This window comes from Podarcis cretensis, assembly GCF_951804945.1.
Source record: "Podarcis cretensis genome assembly, chromosome: 8".
Lineage (NCBI taxonomy): Eukaryota > Metazoa > Chordata > Lepidosauria > Squamata > Lacertidae > Podarcis > Podarcis cretensis.
Window position 1 is genome coordinate 68,658,031 of NC_137177.1, and position 21,472 is coordinate 68,679,502.

Consider the following 21,472-nt stretch of genomic DNA (forward strand, 5'->3'; position numbering starts at 1 on the left):
CTTCCCGGATGGCACCACCAGTCCTATGGGCGTGCTGTGTAAAATTCAACCAGATGGGCGCAGGAGGTCACGCCCCTGCTGGACCCAGCTTCAGGTCCCTGTTCTGCTGCAAAGCTCATTGGGTGAAGTGGGGTTTAGCCTCTCTCCTTCTTCCTGCCACACCTATGCCTACCTCACAGGGCTGCTGTAATGAGAATGAGAAATGAGAAAGTGTGGAAGAGAGCACATCAGAGGTTATATTTTCTGAGAATCCTCAGGAAAAATAATCTCTCAAAGGACCTGTTGATTGCATTTTACCATTGTACAGTGGTGCCTCGCAAGACGAAATTAATCCGTTCCGTGAGGCTCTTCGTCTAGCGGTTTTTTCGTCTTGCGAAGCAAGCCCATTGACAGCTTAGCGGATTAGCGCTATTAGCGGCTTTTAGCGATCAGCTGTTAAGCGGCTTATCAGCGGATCAGCTGATAAGCGGCTTAGCGGCTTAGGAAAAGGGGGGAAAAAGGGGGGGGAAACTGCAGGAACTCGCAAGACATTTTCGTCTTGCGAAGCAAGCCCATAGGGAAATTCGTTTTGCGAAGCGCCTCCAAAACAGAAAACCCTTTTGTCTAGCGGGTTTTCCGTCTTGCGAGGCGTTCGTCTTGCGGGGCACCACTGTACTGCTGAGAGTGTATTAACTTATGGTCTCTGTGTGTGGTTTGGGAGCTGCACGGTCAGGGAAAAAACAATGCTGTCTAAGGTTGTAAAGACTGTGGAGAGAATAATTGGGTGCACTCTTCCCACCTTGGATCAATCTATGCTTCCAGGTGCCATAAGTAAGCTGCAGAGATAGCGCAGGATAGTGTGCACCCTGGAAATGATCTCTTTCAGCTTCTGCCTTCTGGAAGAAGGTACAGGTTTACAAAGACTAGGACTAGCCACCTGAGAAACAGTTTCTATCCAAATGTGATTTTGGTTTTAAATGCAGTGTAAGGTAGTCTCTGTGTGAGTATATTGCATTCAATTATGGGGTATCAGAGTTTTTAGGGGCTAACCAGGCTGGGATAGTTGGGATAGCAGGCTTGTTGGTTTTTGAATGTCTGATGTAAATTTTTTCAATTTTGTTGTTCTGTATGGGACAATGACAATAAAGATTATCGTATCATATCATATTGTATTGTATTGCCTGTGCCACCTTTGAGAAGAGAACCGGGAAGGGGAGGGGTGGTGGTGGTGAAGTGGGTCACAGGTAGAAACAGGGGAGCAAACTCACCTTGACGGTCTACCGTGTGCTGGGGGTGGGCATGGTACAGCGTCTGCTGGCTCTGTCGGATGGCAGCTGTCAGTGGGAGGTCGGCCTGCATCACCCATTCCTGATTTCCATTGAGCACCGTCTCCCCGGGCATGGCTAAAGAATGCCGCTTGGGTACATCCTTGGTCAGCGTTGCTAAGGACTGTTTTGCCTGAGAGAAGCAGCAGGAGACACACAGGGTTGCCGTCAGTGCTTAGCCCCAATTCAGGGGTAAACCCATTGCAGTCCGCAGGAAGTGAGCCAGCAGTAAATCACAGGAAGTAAGTTGAGTTAACTCTTTGTTAGCATAAACAGGATAAGCACAGGAGTGTCAGGCCTAATGAGCACAGCAGCTCATATTTGGCATATTTTGTCCCCGCAAAGCAGTTGCTGAGACTGAAGGGCCCTACCTTCCCACAGCTGCCTAAGTCCTCTCCTCTTTAGGGATTTTCCTAAGCAATCTGAGATGGTGCCTGCATGAAGCTAACTTCTCCACTGCCCTCTTCATCTCTCTCCTGGTTCTGGGAGACCAGCAGGAGAGGGAGACACCAGTGACTCTTCACTAGCCTGATACATCTCTGCTTCCTGCCTCCCTCACCTGCTTCAGCTTTAGCTTCCGTTCCTGGACTTCTCTCTGCTACAAACTCTCCCTGCTCACCAAGCCCTGTTACCTCTTCAGCTTCTGACACCTCCATTTCCCAGTCTTCTCTCACTGCCCACCACCAATCCCCTGGCTCTGAGCTTCTTCGCTTGGGGGTTCCCCAGCTGGTTCCTCCCACCATTCCTCTGTGTCCAACAAGTCCCTGACACTAACCTAGGTGTTTCATTCATTTCAGTGGGGCTTCTCAGAGCACAGCTGAGGGTGCCTTCAGGTGGGGGCAATACTGTGTTAGTTTTCCCGACTGTGATTCTAGTGCTTCTGTTCTGTTTTCTAATATTCCTTTTGCACTGCGGTACCAGTTGTGATATGAAACTTTGGCTCTTGAACCGATATACCGGCACGTTGTGCTACATTTCATTCACACCAGTGGGTGTGGTGTGACACAACAACAAATGTCATTGGACATTGTTGCTTCTCCCTCACTCTTTCTGTCCGCCTTGCTCCAATTCCTCCATGAAAATGGCAGGAAAAAACTGTATATGCTTCCATCACTTATTCCTGTGATTTTCTGGGTTAAGGGAACTGTAAATGGATTATTTCTGGAATTAAATAACACAGGAATGAATGCTAAGCATGCGCCATGTTCCATTAGTTTTCCGAAAGTGGCTTTTATGCCATGTAAAAGCTGTAATATAATGCATAAATTAACAGGGAAACATCGGGGAAATGGAATAAACCACTGTGTGAATGCAGAGTGGGCTCATTGACACTTACTGTTCCTCTGCTCTTTCCAGGCATGGTCAACACTTTAAAGCTCCATGTCCAAGCAACCTTTTTTCTCTCTTTTCTCCAGAGCTTTCTCTGTGAAATCTCATTTTTTAAAGCTCAATCAGAGCAAACAACAGCTCCCGGAAAACTTGAATTGACATATGCTCTAAGTGAGCACTAAAGAGCAGGTTTTCACAGGGAAAGCTCAAGGGCAAGCGATGATGATATGCTCAGACATTGAGCTTTTAAGCATAGACCTGGAAAGAGTGGGGTAAAAACTAAGTGTGGATAAGCCCTTAGTTGGAGGTCTCTAACACATAAACCCTTCCCTCCCAATGGACTTCTCTTGTGTCTGGGGTGCCGGTTACTGTTTGCAGAAAATATTACTGGGCACCACCCCCAAACCATCAGTATTTGTAGGGCAGTGATGTGTGCTCAAGCACAGAATGGAACTTTAAGGCTTGCACAATTAAAGTGGACTGAAGTGCTCTGTCACCTGTGCACAAGAAAGCCACTTTAAAAAAAGAAATGGTTAGAAAATGCATTGGAAAGTGCAGAGGGAATGTATGTAACAGGAAAACATTCAAACACTGTGTAAGCCAGGCTTCCTCAACCTTGGCCCTCCAAATGTTTTGAGACTACAATTCCCATCACCCCTGACCACTGGCCCTGCTAGCTAGGGATCATGGGAGTTGTAGGCCAAAAATATCTGGAGGGCCGAGGCTGAGGAAGCCTGGCGTAAGGGAATCGGGATGAGTACAAGATGAATGCTCAGTGTTGTATAACTGCCCGGTAAACAAATCAGAATGGAAGGTCAACGAAGACAGGGCAGATGGCTCCTACAGAGTACCAAGAGTGCTCCAGACTGAGCACTCACCCTGATTTGCTGGCACAAAGTTTATGCAGAGGGTAATAATAATTTATAATAATTTATTATTTATACCCCAACCATCTGGCTGGGTTTCCCCAGATGGTAGATGGATCTGTGTCATCTCCTGACGAAAACTGCCAACGTGGTGGATGCCAAGTGTGACAAATAGCTAGCGTGTGCTTTCTCACATGGAGTATGGGAGCTGGGAAGGGTGACAACGTTGTCTGGCTGGGAACAAGAAATGGGGAGTTTGGGGGAAAAGCCCTTTGGAGAGACCTTGAAGGCCTGCGGGCGCAGGGACACTCACCATGGCTAGCTCAGCTTCCAGTTCCTTCATTCGGTTGTCTTTCAGGTCCAGCTGCGACCGAAGAGCACTGGCGTGGTCCGTGGCATCTTTGGCTTGCCGGCGTAACTCCCACTTCTCCCGCTCCAGCAGATCTTTCTCTTTCGCAAGAGCTTTGACCGCATCTTCGCTTTCCTGCGGTTGGGGCGAGAGTCAGAATACGGACGCAAAGCAGGGAGGCTAGGTGGCTGTTAAGCTGCTTTCCTACCCTCCTCCCATCTCTGATCTCCTCCCCATCCTTATCAACCTCTTGGCGGGGGGGGGGGGGGGAGTCAGCAGGCACATTCGACATGTTGATGAATGGCTGTGGGAGGGGGTGTGGCAAGCGGCAGCCACATCAACAAGAACAAAAAAAGAGGCAGGGCCACAAAAAATACAGGCATGACACCCAGCAGTTGCCCCATGGATGAGAAAAAAAAGTACAGTGGTACCTCGGGTTAAGAACTTAATTTGTTCCGGAGGTCTGTTCTTAACCTGAAACTGTTCTTAACCTGAAGCACCACTTTAGCTAATGGGGCCTCCCACTGCCGCTGCGCGATTTCTGTTCTCACCCTGAAGCAAAGTTCTTAACCCGAGGTCTTATTTCTGGCGTCTGTAACCTGAAGCGTCTGTAATCCGAGGTACCACTGTACATCTATTGTGCTCAATCACAGAGATAAGCTCTTGTAGCCTCTCCAGAATGGGTGTGAAGGTGAATGTCCAATCCTGGCATCTAATGAAATGTGGGCATGTTTTAAGAGGGAGCATTCAATGTAGAAGAGGCTGAGCCAGGAAGAGCAACCAGTCTCTCATAAATTGTGGATTTTTGAGGGGATATTTATTCCATTCTCCATTTTCTGGTGCCACAGGAGGTTCTGGTAGGCAGACTTCTGCCTGGTTGCCACATTGGAGACCCCTGCCATAACATCAGCAACTGTGATTAGTAATTACAGTTAGTAATTAGCATTAGTATAAGTATTAGTACTCACACATTGTAAAATGTTTCTCCCACCCCTCCCTTCTCCCTGTGCCCCTTCCCCTTCTTTACTGAATTTATGATGAGCTTTTAATTTAAAAGTTGCTAATAAAAATAAAAGTACGTAATGAAAATAAAAATGTTTAATATGTTACAGATGATTTATTACTTTGAGTTATTTCTTTATACTGTATTTGCACAAAATTGCCATTTTGAACTGCTTTCGTTGGCTGTTTCCCAAGGTACTAAACGCAGGGACAAGGGAAGGCAAAGAGGGCAGGAAGATAAAGGAGGGACTGGTGGGTGGTTAAGAAAAGGTGAAGAAAGGACTTTTCTTTGTGTGATAGTTTCCCTGTAATGTGGGCGGGGGGGGGGGAGTGGTGGTTTAAAACAATGGCAGAAGTCTGAGTAAAGCAGGGGTGGTAGGACACTGAGAAGAAAATTGCAGTTTTAAACAATGGCAGAGGTTTGAATAAAACAGGGATGGATATTCCTAAAGTTTTAAGGAAGAGAAACAGCCAAGATAGTTACGACACAAAAATGAGCACTCAATAGCTACCACCAGATCTTTCTCCAACTCCTTTTTCGCTATACTCAAACCATGTTTTAAATTGCCACTTCCCCCTCAGTATCTCACCACCTGTTTTACTCAAACTTCGGATGTTGATTAAATACATTTCCCCCCCTCAAACCTTGTTTTAAATTGCCACTTTCCCTCAGTGTCTTTCCATCTCTCAAACTTCTGCCATTGATTGAAACCACCACTTTCCTCCCCTCTCAGTGTTTCTCCACCCCTGCATTGCTCAAACTTCTGCTGTTGTTTAAAACAGCCACTTCTCCCCCTTTCAGTCTCCCCCCTTTCTCGCTGTATTCAAACCTCTTGCTCTTCCATTCCTCAGCTGCCTCATATGAAAGAGCTAAAGGATGTGGAAACCTCAAATATCCCTGCAGCTGGAGTGTGTGAAGATATCCCCACCGCTCCTTTCTTCCCTTCCCAAATTCTTTGTAAAAAGCAAGCCCCAGCACTGGGCAAAGGATGCACCTGTGGCTGGTTGGTGGGCAGAGGTGGGCTCAGCTTGCCAGGGACATTCTTGCTGTGTCTCCCCTCCCACATCTAGGCCCAGTATGAGGTGAAGGAGATGCCACTGGCCAGCAGTGGTAGCTGCCACCTGAGCATGCGGTATAATCCCGATACTCCTTCTTTCCCTTTCCAACTCACCCTGCTCAAAGTAAGCCCCTGTACGGGACAAAAGAGGTTCAATGCCTGGAACTTCTGCCTAAAACCCTGGAGAGGTGCTGCCAGTTAGGGTAGACAACGCTGAGCTAATGGACCAATGGTGTGGCTGAGAATATGGCAGCCACCTGTGAAAGACAGGTGAACAAGCCAAAGAGCTAAAAATAAGATAGAACATCCAGTGACTTCAATTGCACTGGCTGCTTATCTGATTCTGGGCTCAGTTCAAGGACTGGTTATTATCACTCTTTATTGCCCTAAAACAGGAGTGGAAAACTTCAGGCCCATCAGCCGAATGTTGGCCTCCAGGCCGTTCTATCTGGCCCTTGGGACTTTCCTCAGACCATCGATGGGCCCATTCTACACAAGCGTCCTTTTCCACGGCCAACACTCTGGCCAATGTCAAATCTCCCCCACCACCCAGGCATCCAGCCTTACTTTTCTGTGCTGCTCGTAGTTCCTGATGAAGTCCCGTAGCTGCTCTTCCCGGCTTTCCAGGGTGGCGTAGAGCTGCTGCATCTGACTCACCAGGTCGGTCTTCTCCCCCTTCAAACGCTTCCGATCAGCTTTCATGGCTGCAAGAGACAGGTGGGTGGTTTTGAGAACTACCAAGCGGGAGATATGGGAAGAACTCACAGGACTATAGAATTGGAGAGGTGGAAGGGACCACAAAGATCATCCAGCCCAACCTCCTGCAATGCAGGAATCACAGCTAAAGAATCTCTGATAGATGGCCATCCAACCTCTGCTTGAAAACACCCAAGGAAGGAGAGTCCAACACCTTCCACTGCTGAACAGTTCTTACCACCAGAAAGTTGTTCCTCCTACTCCTCCTCCTCTTCTTCTATTTATTTCTAGCCTGCTCCCCCCCCCCCAAATTAGGACATCCTAATGTTTAGGATCCTAATGGGACGCAGGTGGCGCTGTGGGTTAAAGCCTCAGCGCCTAGGACTTGCCGATCGAAAGGTCGGCGGTTCGAATCCCTGCGGCGGGGTGCGCTCCCGCTGCTCGGTCCCAGCGCCTGCCAACCTAGCAGTTCGAAAGCACCTCCGGGTGCAAATAGATAAATAGGGACCGCTTACCAGCGGGAAGGTAAACGGCGTTTCCGTGTGCGGCTCTGGCTCGCCAGATGCAGCTTTGTCACGCTGGCCACGTGACCCGGAAGTGTTTCCGGACAGCGCTGGCCCCTGGCCTCTTGAGTGAGATGGGCGCACAACCCCAGAGTCTGTCAAGACTGGCCCGTACGGGCAGGGGTACCTTTACCTTTACCTTAATGTTTAGTTGCAATCTCCTCAGGTTGTTTTGTCATTGTTGTTTAAAAACAACAACTGCAAAGCATGTTTGCAATTTGCAATCACAGGTTTGAAAGGCACCCCAGAGATAAATACATCACTCACACTTACGTTTTGATTGAAGAAGGAGAGGGGTTGTATCCAAATAAGTTCTACTTGGAGAAAACCCGCTAAAATTAATGCACCCAAGTTTGTCCTTTCCATTAACTCCAGTAGGCTTACTCTGATACAACCCAGTATCCCTGGAATATAATCAATCAATCAATCAATCAATCAATCAATCAATCAATCTTTATTACGGTCCAGAGACCCAACAAATCATTACAAATCAATATACAGGAGTATAGCATCTAGATAACGGGAAGTAATAGTGCCACTGTATTCTGCTCTGGTCAGACCTCACCTGGAGTACTGTGTCCAGTTCTGGGCACCACAGTTCAAGAAGGACACTGACAAACTGGAACGTGTCCAGAGGAGGGCAACCAAAATAGTCAAAGGCCTGGAAACGATGCCTTATGAGGAACGGCTAAGGGAGCTGGGCATGTTTAGCCTGGAGAAGAGGAGGTTAAGGGGTGATATGATAGCCATGTTCAAATATATAAAAGGATGTCACATAGAGGAGGGAGAAAGGTTGTTTTTTGCTGCTCCAGAGAAGCGGACACGGAGCAATGGCTCCAAACTACAAGAAAGAAGATTCCACCTAAACATTAGGAAGAACTTCCTGACAGTAAGAGCTGTTCGACAGTGGAATTTGCTGCCAAGGAGTGTGGTGGAGTCTCCTTCTTTGGAGGTCTTTAAGCAGAGGCTTGACAACCATATGTCAGGAGTGCTCTGATGGTGTTTCCTGCTTGGCAGGGGGTTGGACTCGATGGCCCTTGTGGTCTCTTCCAACTCTATGATTCTATGATTCTATGATTCTATGATTCTACAATTCATACAGCCTACCTTCAGGTTAAACAAACATTTTGTTTAGAATATAGGGCTCATTTGTTCTTGCAACCACCAATAAAAACTTTGCCACTGCTAACGTTCTAGCATTTGTCCAGTCTTCCAGTAGGAACCTGACATAGTGAGCCTCTGATTTTCCCGGGAAAGGTACCAGCAAGGGTAGTATCAGTTCAGCCCTGGCTTGCTCATATTTTGCACAGTGCAACAAAATATGTTTTATGGAATCGATGTCTTGAGCACACGAGCAAAGTCTGTCCTGGTAGGGAACTCCTCTCAACCTGCCATCCAAAACTGCAGAGGGAAAGACATTTAGTCTGGCTTTGGTGAAAAGCCTTCGGTAGTTTGGTACTGTCAGGTTTTTAATGTAAGATGTTAACTTAAAGACATACCCATATTGAACTCCTACTGCCAGCGGACTACAGACTGCGTGTGATCGAGATCGCAAGAATATAAAGCAGTCAGTCGTTAACGGCCGCCTCCCCTGCCATCCCACCTACAAGTTTGCCACTGTTCAATCTCGCCAAACAGAAATAAATAGCTCGAAACCACAAATGCACATGAGCGATTGAGCAATGCACTGCCTCGGACCCCTGATGTGAGTGTACACATCGATGTGACATCCTGTGTGATGTTCCACCCATGCACGTGCAACCTTGTGTGCACGAAAACGTGGACCTGAGGCAGTCGTACTCGCTGGGGACTCCAAGTTGACTTCTGCACGGTGTCTTACTGTGAAAGCAACGCGTTTTTAAAACACTGAATGAAAAGGAACCTCTGTGCAATAGACCTGTATAATCCCATTAAGATCGCTTTGGGGTGGGGAGTTCTGGGTAGTGTGTTTGGTTTTTTAAAAAAGATTCAACACACATGAGTGAATGGGGGAAGCTGCAGGAATAAAAGATTAAAAGAGTCAGAGGAAGAGCCAGGGAAAGGCGGTAGTATCTGTTTAGCATGCAAAAGGTCCCCAATAGCATCTCTGGGTAGGGCTGAGAGAGACCCCTGAGCCTCAAACCCTGAAGAGACGCTGCCAGAGTGTGTCTTCCTGTGGATTGAGAATTCAGCCTGATTTGCTCACACAGCAGTCAGACTATGCCTGGTTCTCATTGAGCATTTCTCCTGACTGTCTATGAGACAGTTACACCACAATGAGCATTCATCTTGCACTCATTCCCTTGCAGGGTGTTTGCACAACTTCCCGCTAATCCTTCACTTGCTATACTTTTCAGTGCATTCCTGGGTGCATTTCCAAACTTCATAAAGCCCGTTTGTTTTTTGTTTAGAAATAGTAGATTTGTTGTGCTTTGACTCACTTTTAATTGTGCAGACCTAAAGTTCCCGTGGGACGTGGGTGGCTCTGTGGGTTAAACCACAGAGCCTAGGGCTTGCTGATCAGAAGGTTGGCGGTTCGAATCCCCGCGACGGGGTGAGCTCCCGTTGCTCGGTCCCTGCTCCTGCCAACCTAGCAGTTCGAAAGCACGTCAAAGTACAAGTAGATAAATAGGTACCGCTCCGGTGGGAAGGTAAATGGCGTTTCCGTGCGCTGCTCTGGTTCACCAGAAGCAGCTTAGTCATGTTGGTCACATGACCCGGAAGCTGTACGCCGGCTCCCTCGGCCAATAAAGCGAGATGAGTGCTGCAACCCCAGAGTCGTCCGCGACTGGACCCAATGGTCAGGGTCCCTTTACCTTTAGCTTTTAAAGTTCCTGTGTAGAGTCAGTGGTCTGACTCAGTATAAGGGAACTTCCTATTCAAATCAGCTCTTCAATCAGAAACATAAGGACTAGAATCTTATTTTATTTTTAACGGAAGGGCTATAGCTCAAGAACAGAGCACCTGCGCTGCCTGTGTAAGGTCCAAGGTTCAATGCCTGGCATCTCTAGGTAGGGTTGGGACAGACCCCTGCCCCATCATCCCTGACCACTGGTCTTGCTAGCTAGGGATGATGGGAGTTGTAGTCCAAAACCAGCTGGAGACCCAAGTTTGGGAAACCCTGGTGTAGACAATAGTGAGCTACGTGGACCAGTGGTCTGTCTTCTATCTTATGCAACAGAAAGCTGTTCTGATATGTGTGATGCTGCCTCTCTGGAATTAATCCAAAGCAGTCTTCTTATTAAACCAGAATTCAGGAGGAGAGCCATGCAGGGTAGAGCAATGAAGAGAGGAATAAAGGAACAGAGGGAGAGAGAAAAATCCTCTTATCTTTAGCCATAAGTCTGGGAACAGTTTAAGAGGCATTGCTGTCTGGGGGCCCCCACCCCAATTTTCCTTTGCAAGGACTCCTTGCCTCCACTTACTCTCTGAGCTCTGAGTGTTGCAGATGCCTGAAAACAGCAGTCTGTCCTCCTCTTTTCTCCCCTTCCCATAATTATATGCCTTCTAGAGTTCCCTCCACACAGAACAGCTTAAAAGGACGGTTTCGTGATGAGTCAAGCTTGGCCTTTGAACCCGGCCGCTGTTTCAAAGTGCCTGGGCACTGCGTTGTTTTGTCCGAGGGTCACCTGAGATTACGCAGAGCGCAAGGCAAAGGATGTCAAGGACATCGTTTCCCCACCCCTCCTCTAAAGCAGTGTGAGCCAGGTGTGCGCATGCTAAAGTTGGAAGCGAGTAGATCGGGAGCTATTGTTGAGTTAGGAGAAGGGCAGGAAAGAAGGAAAAAAAGTGGACCAATTTCAACTGCGATAATTTCCCCCTTGGCACGCTGGAAGTTGGGCCTGCCCAAGGAAATCGATCGGCTGTAGAATGATAGCTTTAGATGGCGTATAAAAAGATTGGATAAATGCATGGGGGTATCTATTTGCTATTTATTTATTGTCTTACTTCCAGGGAGCTGGGGGCAGTGGTGAAGGAGGTGGTCGTAACACCCCAACCCTTGCTGCCCACAGCGCCAGAGTGACCCCCCTGCACCGGAGCCAAGCAGGGCTGCGCTGTGCCACCTGTTCGCCCGCCCGGCTGATGATGCACTTGGCGGGGGCCCCTATGCAGGCATCCCAGCCCAGTGCGCCTCCCCATGCGCATTGTTTCCTCTGATGCATTGGAGAGAAGCACCGGGCTGCCCTGTGCTGGGCTTTGAACCCCCTCAAAAATCCACACCCGCGTCTTAGCCCCTCTGGCACCCCCCCAACGATATGCTCCGGCAGCCCTGTTTCTTGGAACTTAACGTTGTTTGTTCTTACTGTCCCAGAAAGCCCCAGTCAATTCCTTCTGGTGCCAGGCCCCTGTGCCACTCATGCTCAGGAAATACTAAAACAAAACAAAGCAACCCTCCTATCTTAAGCCAAGTCTCTTCCCCTAAGCAGTGCCCATTACTGGCAAACCTCGCGTTTGAGGACCATCTCCAAAGCATTCAGCTGCTTTGAATTCAAACCACGGAGCTGCTACCTGACATTATATTATTTATGAGCACTAAGAAGGAGGGAGAACGTCTCCCCAAACTGCTTTGGAAGACATTTGTCCAAAGCAAATTATGGGTTGGGTACAGGAACGCAGGAAGCTGACTTAAGCAGCCAAGTCAGGACATTAGTCCCATTTAGCTGTTTGGTCCACGCCGATTGCCCCAGATACAATCCCCGGCATCTTCAGGTAGGAATGGGAGGAAGCCCAGTTCTAAACCTTGGAAACTTGCTGCCAGCCAGTGTAGACAGTACTGAGCTAGATGGACCAGTTGTTGGATTCAGTATACAGCAGTATACATGTTCCTAGTGGTAGGGAGGTTGGCAGGTGAGTGAAGTGTTCCACAGCTGAGAACCTAAGGTGGATGTAGCATCCTCTTGTCTCAGGTGACTAGCAACAGAGGCTGCCATCCTTAGCAGGAGGAGGAGAAGGCGGCGGCAAAGCCAGTAGGACGGACCAAGACTTAATGACACTCCTACCCCTGGTTTTCCAGCATTTCACTATATGCTGCATATAGTAAGATAGCCAGCAGTAAACCAAGGCATCTGGGGAAAGGGCTGTGTGGCTCAGTGGGACAATCCAGCACTTTCAGGTAGGATTGGAAGAGATTCTTATTTAAAAGCCTGGAGAGTTCTTTTATTAATTGATTTTATTTAATACAATTTATAGGCTGCTTGATTGTGTGTGTGTGTGTGTGTGTGTGTGTGTGAGGGGGAAACTCATCAAAGCAGTTTTTAAAAAATGACAAAACAGTACCAGTTTTTAAAAGGGTAAAAACAGCTATTTAAACCAAAAAAATAATTAAAACAGACGGTAAAGCTAAAAAGCAAATCAAAACACATCTCAGCAGTCTACATGTCTGGGTTAGGGTGCCTAAACAAAAATGTTTTTAGAAGGTGCTGAAAAGAGTACAGTCGTACCTTGGTTTTCAAACAGCCTAGTTCTCGAACGTTTTGGGTCCCGAACGATCGAAACCCGGAAGTGACTGTTCCGGTTTTTGAACGTTCTTTTGGAAGCCGATGGGGCTTCCTTGGCTTCCCATTGGCTGCAGGACCTTCCTGCAGCCAATCAGAAGCCACATTTTGGAAGTCAAATGCTTTGGGAATCGAACAGACTTCTGGAACGGATTCCGTTCGACTTCCCGGGTATGACTGTACAGGGATCTTTTTGGAGCTTCTCTGGTCTTCTGCTTCCCTCACTTCCCACCTTTTCCATTTTCCTTCTCCTGCGGCCAGAAGGCCAGAACTCTCTGGCTCTGCAACCAGAACACCCAAATCCCATAAACCAAGCAAACAGTTCAGATCTAGTCACTTCATGTATGTTTATCCCACTGGTTCATTCCCCTCGCATTGCCTCAGCTTTCTGCCCGCATCTCTTTTCTTTGAAAGCAGGAATGTGAACCCGCCAGCGACGTTTGCTTGCAAAAACAGTTGAGAAAATATCATCCGGTATCCATGGCAACCGGCAATCTGGCCTAACTTTCCCAGGCATCCGTTATCTTTCTCCTTACATATTTTGATGGTATGCCAGTGCATGACCACAGGGACACACACACAAACACGCCGGGCTGCCTTCATCGTTTTTACGCAGCCAGAGATGCTTCTGTCCGAAGCAATTCCCTGCTGCTGTGATCTGGCTCAAGTCCTCAGCCATGTTTTGTTAACTGGGTGGAATCAGCTTGTCTTCCACACTCAGTGCTATTTAATTAGGTCCCTTGTCAATTTCCATAAAGGAAAAAAAAATCTCCCACACAGAGAGATGCTCCACGTTTCAAGTGGGCTGACGTTTCTTTGCAGAGGTGCGGAATTTATTCCGCGGGTCCTCCGTCAATGAAGGAAACAGACCCGGGCAAAACTGACTTAACCCTGGTTGTGGACCCCCTACTGTCTAGCACCCCGCGAAGGCAGCCAAAGTGAGCAAGCTTTCAAGAGTAGCTTTGACTGGAGAGAAGCCAATTAGTGCCGCCTGGCTGTTAGGCTGATGCTCTTTTGTTGACGTGGCCCGGGGGCTCGGTTTGATTGCAGAGCTGGGGAAGGTGAAGGGACCGGATCAAGGAGTGACGGCAGAGGCTCTCTGCAAGGAAAGGCTATGTGCCTGGATCTTTGTAGTTTAGAAAAAGAAGAGTTGACTTAGAGGTTTCGATAGCGATAAGAATGGAGAGAGGGCTCCTCCAGCTGACCTTTTTATTGAGCCTGCCTTCTGATTTGCTTGCACAAAGCTTACGCAGAGGTTGGATTATAATACAGTCTTCATCCAGCATCCTTTCTGATCTGTTTGCAGGGAACTTAAACGTCAAGGAGCTTCGCTCCTGGTTTGCTTTCAAGACGTTTACACATCTTAACATTAATTATCCAGGCATTCCACACTTTTCAACGCATTTCCCCATCAATTTCCTAAATGCAAAAAGTCTGTTTCTCCTTTTTTTTTGAGCAGATCTGCTGTGCTAAGGCGAAAGAGCATTTTAATCCGCTTTCAATTGTGCAAACCTAAATTTCTCTGTCTGCCTTTGAATCCGTTCCACGCAATACCAGACCCTCCAAGTGTTCCTATTTTCCAGGGACAGTCCTGGATTTACAGAAGTCATCCAGGTTCCTGGATTTGATCCTGGAATGTCCCGCTTTTCCTTAGGACATCCCTGTTTTCATCGGAGTTATGCGACCCCTGAGCCAAGGAGATAAGTAACTATATAACTTTTAGAAGACATCTGAAGGCAGCCCAAAGTAGGGGAGTTTTTTAATGTTTATTATTATTATTATTATTATTATTATTATTATTATTATTAGTTGGAAGCTGCCCTGAGTGGCTGGGGCAACCCAGTCATTTGGGTGGGGTAGAATAATAATGATAGTATAGAACACCCCTATTTCCATTGGATAAATGTTGGAGGGTATGCAATACTGATGCTTGTATTGTTGAGAAGACATCCTGCAATGGTTGCTGAAGACATCCAGCCTCTGAGATAACAGACACAATGCTTGAAGGGGTCTGAAAGTGCATCGCCTTAGTTCTGTACCAGGGGGTAGGGTGCCTTTTTCATCCCAGAGGACAACCATTTGTCCCAAGAGACAACCTTTTAGAGGCGAAATGCCTGGGTACAGCAATAAATGTGAAATTTACTTTTCTACAAAAATGTATCCCTCTCTGTCCTCCACCAGGGCAAGCAAGGTGCATTATCAGAGCCCAAGGACACATTCCAGCCAGGCAGAAAATACTCAAGGAGGGTGCAAGTCAGACAAAAGATGTGGCTCTGGACAGTGTGCGACTTTGGGAGAGTCCTGAGAGACAGCTCAAAAGTCCATGAGGACATTTGCTCTCCTAGGTCTGAGGTAACACACCTGCTTTTTTGTTCCAAGGAGAGCTCTGTGAAACCATTTCTGCAAGGCTTTGGGATGGTTCCATTTGGACAGGGAAAAGGGGGCTGTGGAAGGCACCCACTGGCTAGACCCTATGACATCACTAACCCCAAACCCCAGAGCAGTCTTGGAAGTGTTCTATGGATTAACATATGAATACCTGAATGTATACATCTTGTTTTGAACTAGTAAAACTGAACAGGAAAAGGAGCAGGAGCCATTTCTGAACGGGTATTTGACTTACTGCTAGGTATGAATGTAAGGCAATAGCAGAACTGGGTGAAAAGCCCAGCAAACAAAACTGAGCTGGATGGAGCAAAGGCTCGACATAATATCAAGGCAGCTTCCTGGGCTCCTATACTTTAAGGCTTTCCTTCCAACAGGAATCAGAACACATGAGAAACTGAGGAATGCAACAGCAGCACAGAGGAGGAAAGTTTACTGCACAGGGATGCCTGGAAACAGTCCCAGCCTTGGCAGTGCCTGGCAAGCGAATTGAAGATTTATAGGTGAGTTAAGTTGCCATTTTTGCTCCACATCCCAACACACCTCAGTGCAGCTATGAAGCACTTGTGAGGGCTGGGGAGGGGGGGAGGGTGGAGAAAGGGGAAGGGGTGGTGTTGGTGTTTATTTCCAAACCACCTGCAACGTCTGAAGTGTTAGCAGGTCCCACGAGGGAGAACATAGCCACGGTTGCCATGGAAACGGCTGCGAAGGAATCCACGTGCCCAACGCAGTCAGATCAATTTCATCTTCGCCTCTCGGAGGGGGAGAGAAGCCACACAAGAATATCATAAAAGGGAAGGAGCATAATGGGATGTAAGCAACCAGGAGTTGCCCCCGTTTGGTCTCTTGGGGGCGGGAAGAGAAAGCATCACGACTTGATCTTTCCGCTGGATTCTTCATTGGTAAGGAATCTCTGATTGGTGGAAACTGGTGCCCGCTAGGACCCCCGGGAAAGCAGGGAGGCCAAAATGTAGGCGGGGCCAGAGCCAATGGCAGGAGGAACTGCAGCCAATGGCAGGTAGGGACAACTAATTCTAGTTCTGTTTCCCCTCCCCTCTCTGAGTTTGAGGAGGGCCAATTGGAGACTAGGGAGGAGGAGGAGGAGGAGGAGGGTGACAGGCTAAACCCATATTGAGATTGGTGGATTGCCCTAATACACCAACCTCTGCTGGAAGCTCCTAGAATTGTGGAGTCCATTAAAAGAGGGTCTACCCTTCCAAGGGAGACCGTTTCACTCCTGAACAGCCCCTACTGTCAGAAAGTTTTTCCTAAAGTGTAGCTGGAATCTCCTTCCCTGTCACTGGACTCCATTGGTTCTACCCTCTGGAGAAAAAGAAAACAAACTAGCAAAGCCTAGGACTTGCCGATCAGAAGGTCGGCGGTTTGAATCCCCATGACGGGGTGAGCTCCTGTTGCTTGGTCCCTGCTCCTGCCAACCTAGCAGTTCGAAAGCACTTCAAAGTGCAAGTAGATAAATAGGTACCGCTCCGGCAGGAAGGTAAATGGCATTTCCGTGCGCTGCTCTGGTTCGCCAGAAGCGGCTTAGTCATGCTGGCCACATGACCCGGAAGCTGTACACCGGCTCCCTCGGCCAATAAAGCGAGTTGAGCGCTGCAACCCCAGAGTCGGTCACGACTGGACCTTTACCTTTACCTGTGATATTCAGTTCAAATCCAGTTTGATGAGTGGAGGGAGAGAGGATGATTGAACACTGAGAGGACGGTGAAGCAAATGGCAGCAAGTTTGGATTTCAAAAGAGTTGCAGGAAATTGCAAGTGTTCCCACAGATGAAGGTAGAGATGGGGAATCTGTGGGCCTCCAGATATTACAGGACTACAACTCCCATCATGCCTGACTACTGGCTACATTGGCTGGGTCTGATGGAAGCTGGTGTCCAACAGGGTCTGTAGAGTCACAAGTTGCCTTCCCTTGCTTTTAACTCCTTACTTAGTTCCAATGAGAAACTATCCTCCCTCCCTTCTAACTAGTCTTTAATGCAGTGTTAGTGATCAAATTCCTGTCCTCATAATTCCTACTTTATTCAGAAAATGAGGCAGAAGGGAAGCAGCACCACTCCACTGGCTGAACTGATGGCATGTTCAGTTCCTCCAACTCTTCAACTTTGCGATGACCCAGCAGGGCTTTTCCTATGTTCATATAAAGTTGATTGCCACCCCTCATTGTCTGTTTCCAGCATCATAGGTAGAACAGAGGGAGCTGCCTTCTACCGAGTAGACCACTGGTCTATCTAGCCCAGTGTTGGCTACACTGGCTGGCAGTGGTTCTCTAGGGTCTTGGACAGGCTTCCTCAAACTTGGCCCTCTAGGTGTTTTTGGCTACAACTCCCATGATCCCTAGCTAGCAGGACCAGTGGTCAGGGATGATGGGAATTGTAGTTTCAAAACATCTGGAGGGCTGAGTTTGAGGAAGCCTGGTCTTGGACATGGTTCTTTCACCCCAGCAATACCTGGAGATGCCAGGTGTTCAACCTGGCACCAGGTGCTCTACCACTGAGCTGTGGTCTCTTCTGTTAAATGTAAAGTAAGGTTCTAGTCCACATGATTCTGAACAAAAAGCTGTTAGAATAGGAAAAAAAGGAAGCAGCTTTCTACAGAGTCACACCATTGAGCTATCTAACTTAGTAAAATGCAAGGGAGGTGGGGTACCTTGTTGGAACGACATCCTAGCTGTCACACAGCCTGGGAACTCTTGCTGCTAATCTTGAATTCTTGAACCTTGGCTTTTGCTCTTGGACTTGGATTTCCTGTTGCCTGGTACCCCTGCCCGTACGGGCCAGTCGTGTCCGACTCTAGGGTTGTGCGCTCATCTCACTTAAGAGGCCGGGAGCCAGCGCTGTCCAAAGACACTTCCGGGTGACGTGGCCAGCGTGACGAAGCTGCTCTGGCGAGCCAGCACCAGTGCAGCACATGGAAATGCCGTTTACCTTCCCGCTAGAAAGCGGTACCTATTTATCTACTTGCACTTAGGGGTGCTTTCGAACTGCTAGGTGGGCAGGAGCTGGGACCGAAAGACGGGAGCTCACCCCGCCATGGGGATTCGAACCGCCGACCATACGATCGGCAAGTCCTAGGCACTGAGGTTTTACCCACAGCGCCACCCGCGTCCCCTTTCCTGTTGCCTACTCCCTTGTAAAATCACCCAGAATAGAATCTGTGTTTTTTTCCTAGCTGCTGAGCCAGTGCCGTGAGACTGCTATATTAAAAGTTTGCTTCTTTACTTACACGTAAATGCCTCTGTGGTCTGCTTTTGGGTGGGAGCCAAGGCCGTTACAAGGTATAAATGTGTGCCAGATTCAGTTACACATGCTTAAAGCAGTGGAATCATAATAAAATCATGAGCTGGCACGAGCTGGTCCGTCTCTCCATCGGAGCTGCATTTGCATCTCAGGCAGAAACATTTAGCCTTTCAAGGCACCACAACATTCCCAGCTGCTTAGCTTGTAGACAGAAGGAAACACAATTGTGGGGGCCCTCGTCACATCGCTTTCGAAGTGTGGCTGTTTGCCGCAAGGCCGTGTGCGGCAGATTCCCACGAAAGCATTCTCCCACGATACTGGAATGGAAACTGCAACCTGCAATTGGCCGGTGACCACCTGCATCTTGCAGCGATTAACTTGCAGCACCAGCAGCGAAACACTTATTAAAGATACGCAGCCTCAAGAATGGAAAGTGCCGGGATGTGGTTGTTGTTTTTTAAAAAATTCTTCTTTATTATTAAATGTCGGCTTCTCCACGGGCCAGAGATTTCTTTGGGGTATAAAAAGGACAACATAATAGCAAGGGACATAATGCCACGATACAAAAGAGTACTATTAGGATGTATTAAAATAGCATCTGAAATGTGAAGGGCCAAACAAACAATGCTCCTTAAACCCCGCCAGCTAATGGTTTGTAAGACAGCTTGATTGTCCCCAGATGGCCAAATGCTAAACTGACTGCAGGAGAGTAAGGGCTGGAATGGTCTAGTTTTGAGTTCATTCATCCATGAGGATGGAGGCTTCTCTCCTACCTGTAACGGCAGAGTCCTCTAATGACAGAAGCCCTGAGGAGGAGACGAGGCCGTTCTCTGATCCGTACCACGTGGTGCCACAGTCAACTGAGCCCATATCTTCTTCCTTGTAGCCCAAGAAGACATCTCTGCCAACAGATTCCAATGACTGGTAAGCAGACTCATTGGGGGATCAGAAGAGCCTTGAGGAAGCATCCCCATTGCTTAAAACTGCGGTGCTTGGAAGCCAGCGACTGCAGAAAAAGGCAGCAGACTTTAACAGCGCAAAAGGGCTTGACAATGAGGCTGTTAGGTGGATTTGACCAAATCCAAAGAGTGCTCACCAATGGTTCCTTGCCATCCTGGAAAAAAGTGGCAAGTGGCATGCCACAGGGTTCTCTTCTGGGCCCAGTGTTGTCCAGGCTCTTTATAAATGACTTGGATGAATGAATTGGGAGGATGCTCATCAAATTTGCAGATGGCACCAAGCTGGGAGGCGTAGCTTATACTGCAGAGACAGAATTGGGATTCAAGACGACCATTAACAGATTGGAGAACTGGGTCCAAATGAACAAAATGAATTCTAATAGGGACAAATGTAAGGTTCTACCCCCTAGGCAGGAACAATCAGATGCACAGATGTAAGATGGGAGACACCTGGCTTGCCAGTAGTACATGTGAAAAGGATATAGGAGTCCTAGCAGACCACAAGCTTAACATTAGTCAAAGGCTAACACAACTCTAGGCTGGATCAACAGAAGTATAGTGACCAGATCTAAGGAAGTAATAGTTCCACTCTACTCTGCCTTAGTCCGACCCTACCTGGAGTACTGTGTCCAGTTCTGAGCACCACAGTTTAAGAAGGATATTGAGAAACTGGAGCATGTACAGAGGAGTGAGACTGAGATGATCAAGGATCTGGTAACCAAGCCTTACAAAGAACAGGTTGAGGGAGCTGGGCATGTGTAGCCTGGAGAAGAGAAGACTGAGAGGTGATATAGGCACCTTCAAATATCCGAAGGGTTGTCACATGGAAGACGGAGCAAGCTTGTATTTTGCTGCTCCAGAGGGAGGACCCAAAACAATGGATTCAAGTTAAAAGGAGATTTTGGCTAAAGATGAGGAAGAACTTTCTGATGAGAGCTGTTTGACAGTGGCAAGGACTCCCTCAGAAGGTGGTGGGCTCTCCACTGGAGTTTTTTTGAAACACAGGTTGGTTGGCCATTTGTCTGAGGTTCTTTATTGTGAGTCCTGAAACCAACACCCAGGTCCCTCTCCAAGGTGCTGATCCTTGCCTTGTCTTCCTTTCTGTCTGGAATGCTGAGACCACTGACCTCCCCCTTGCTTGGACCATCACATATTGGTCACTGCAATAAGAAAACACTGGACTAGTTGAGCCTTTGGTCTGATCCAACAAGGTGCTTCTTAAATTAAGGGTTAGAAGAAAAAGCCTTCATGCATCTGGCAAAACGGACTGTGGCCCATGGAAGTTTTTGCCATAATGGTCTTTAAAATGCCACCGTCCTCCCTTCCCCCCTTTTCGTTGCAAGTAGCATATCTACCCCTAGGACAGGCCAAATTCATGAAATTTCCCCTGTGTTTCACCTCTTGATGGGGATGGAGTCCCCAACCAACTCTCACAAAAGTTGGTCAAGCTCAAATACAAACACCTGCATATACATACATAATACATATACATACACACACATACCGTAAACAGCTTAGGTTTCTTTATTTTAAAAAATCAAGCAATATATATGAGAAAGGTTGTTGATGTGAGCATCCCATGCTCACTCACACCCACACTCTAACAGCATTCATTACCTTATCACTCCAGTGCTTTTATAAAGCTTCAGAACGGAGTTAACAGGAGTTTCAGCTGCCTTCATCTAATTGTATTCATTAGCATGTCTACCTTTCACTTTTTAAGAATGTAAGAATGGAAGTGGAGCAATGAAGAAAGGTTGAAGAAAGGTTGCAGCATTTGGGACTTTGGGGTTTAGAGAAAAGGCAACATGCTAGAAAGAGGAGACATGCTAGAAGTTTATAAAATTCATGGCATGGAGAAAGTGAGTAGGTTTTTCTCCCTCTCTCATAACACTAGGAGGTCTTCTCCTGGGCCACCATGCTCCAAACTTCTTAAGTTCTTAAGAACATCCCTGCTGGATCAAGCCAAAGCAACCTGTTCTCACAGTGGCCAACTAGATGTCTCTGAGAGGTCGGACAACCTTCCATTTGTGATTCTCAGCAATTGGTATACAGAGGCATTCTGCCCCTGACAGTGCAGGCTAGTAGCTAGTAGCCATTGGTAGGTCATTTCTCAGGAGCTCATCCAACAGATACGGGACTTGTGGAGTCACACTATGTAGTCCCACCACAAGTGCCAATGTACACATCAGCCACATACCCCTGGTCACCTGTTCAGCTGTAATGAGAAC

General features: G+C 47.7%; 1 protein-coding gene across 2 annotated transcripts in view; it reads right to left on the minus strand.

Moving 5' to 3' along the window:
• The window catches only part of LOC307222064 (kazrin-like), a 227,339-nt gene that overhangs the window by 8,498 nt on the left and 197,369 nt on the right, over positions 1-21,472 (minus strand). For both annotated transcript variants that reach the window (XM_079987104.1, XM_079987105.1), the window contains exons 3-5: positions 6,476-6,612; positions 3,813-3,983; positions 1,248-1,437 (exon numbers count right to left, since the gene is read on the minus strand). In XM_079987104.1, coding sequence (XP_079843230.1) covers positions 1,248-1,437; positions 3,813-3,983; positions 6,476-6,612 — 498 coding nt within the window. The remainder of the gene's footprint in view (positions 1-1,247; positions 1,438-3,812; positions 3,984-6,475; positions 6,613-21,472) is intronic.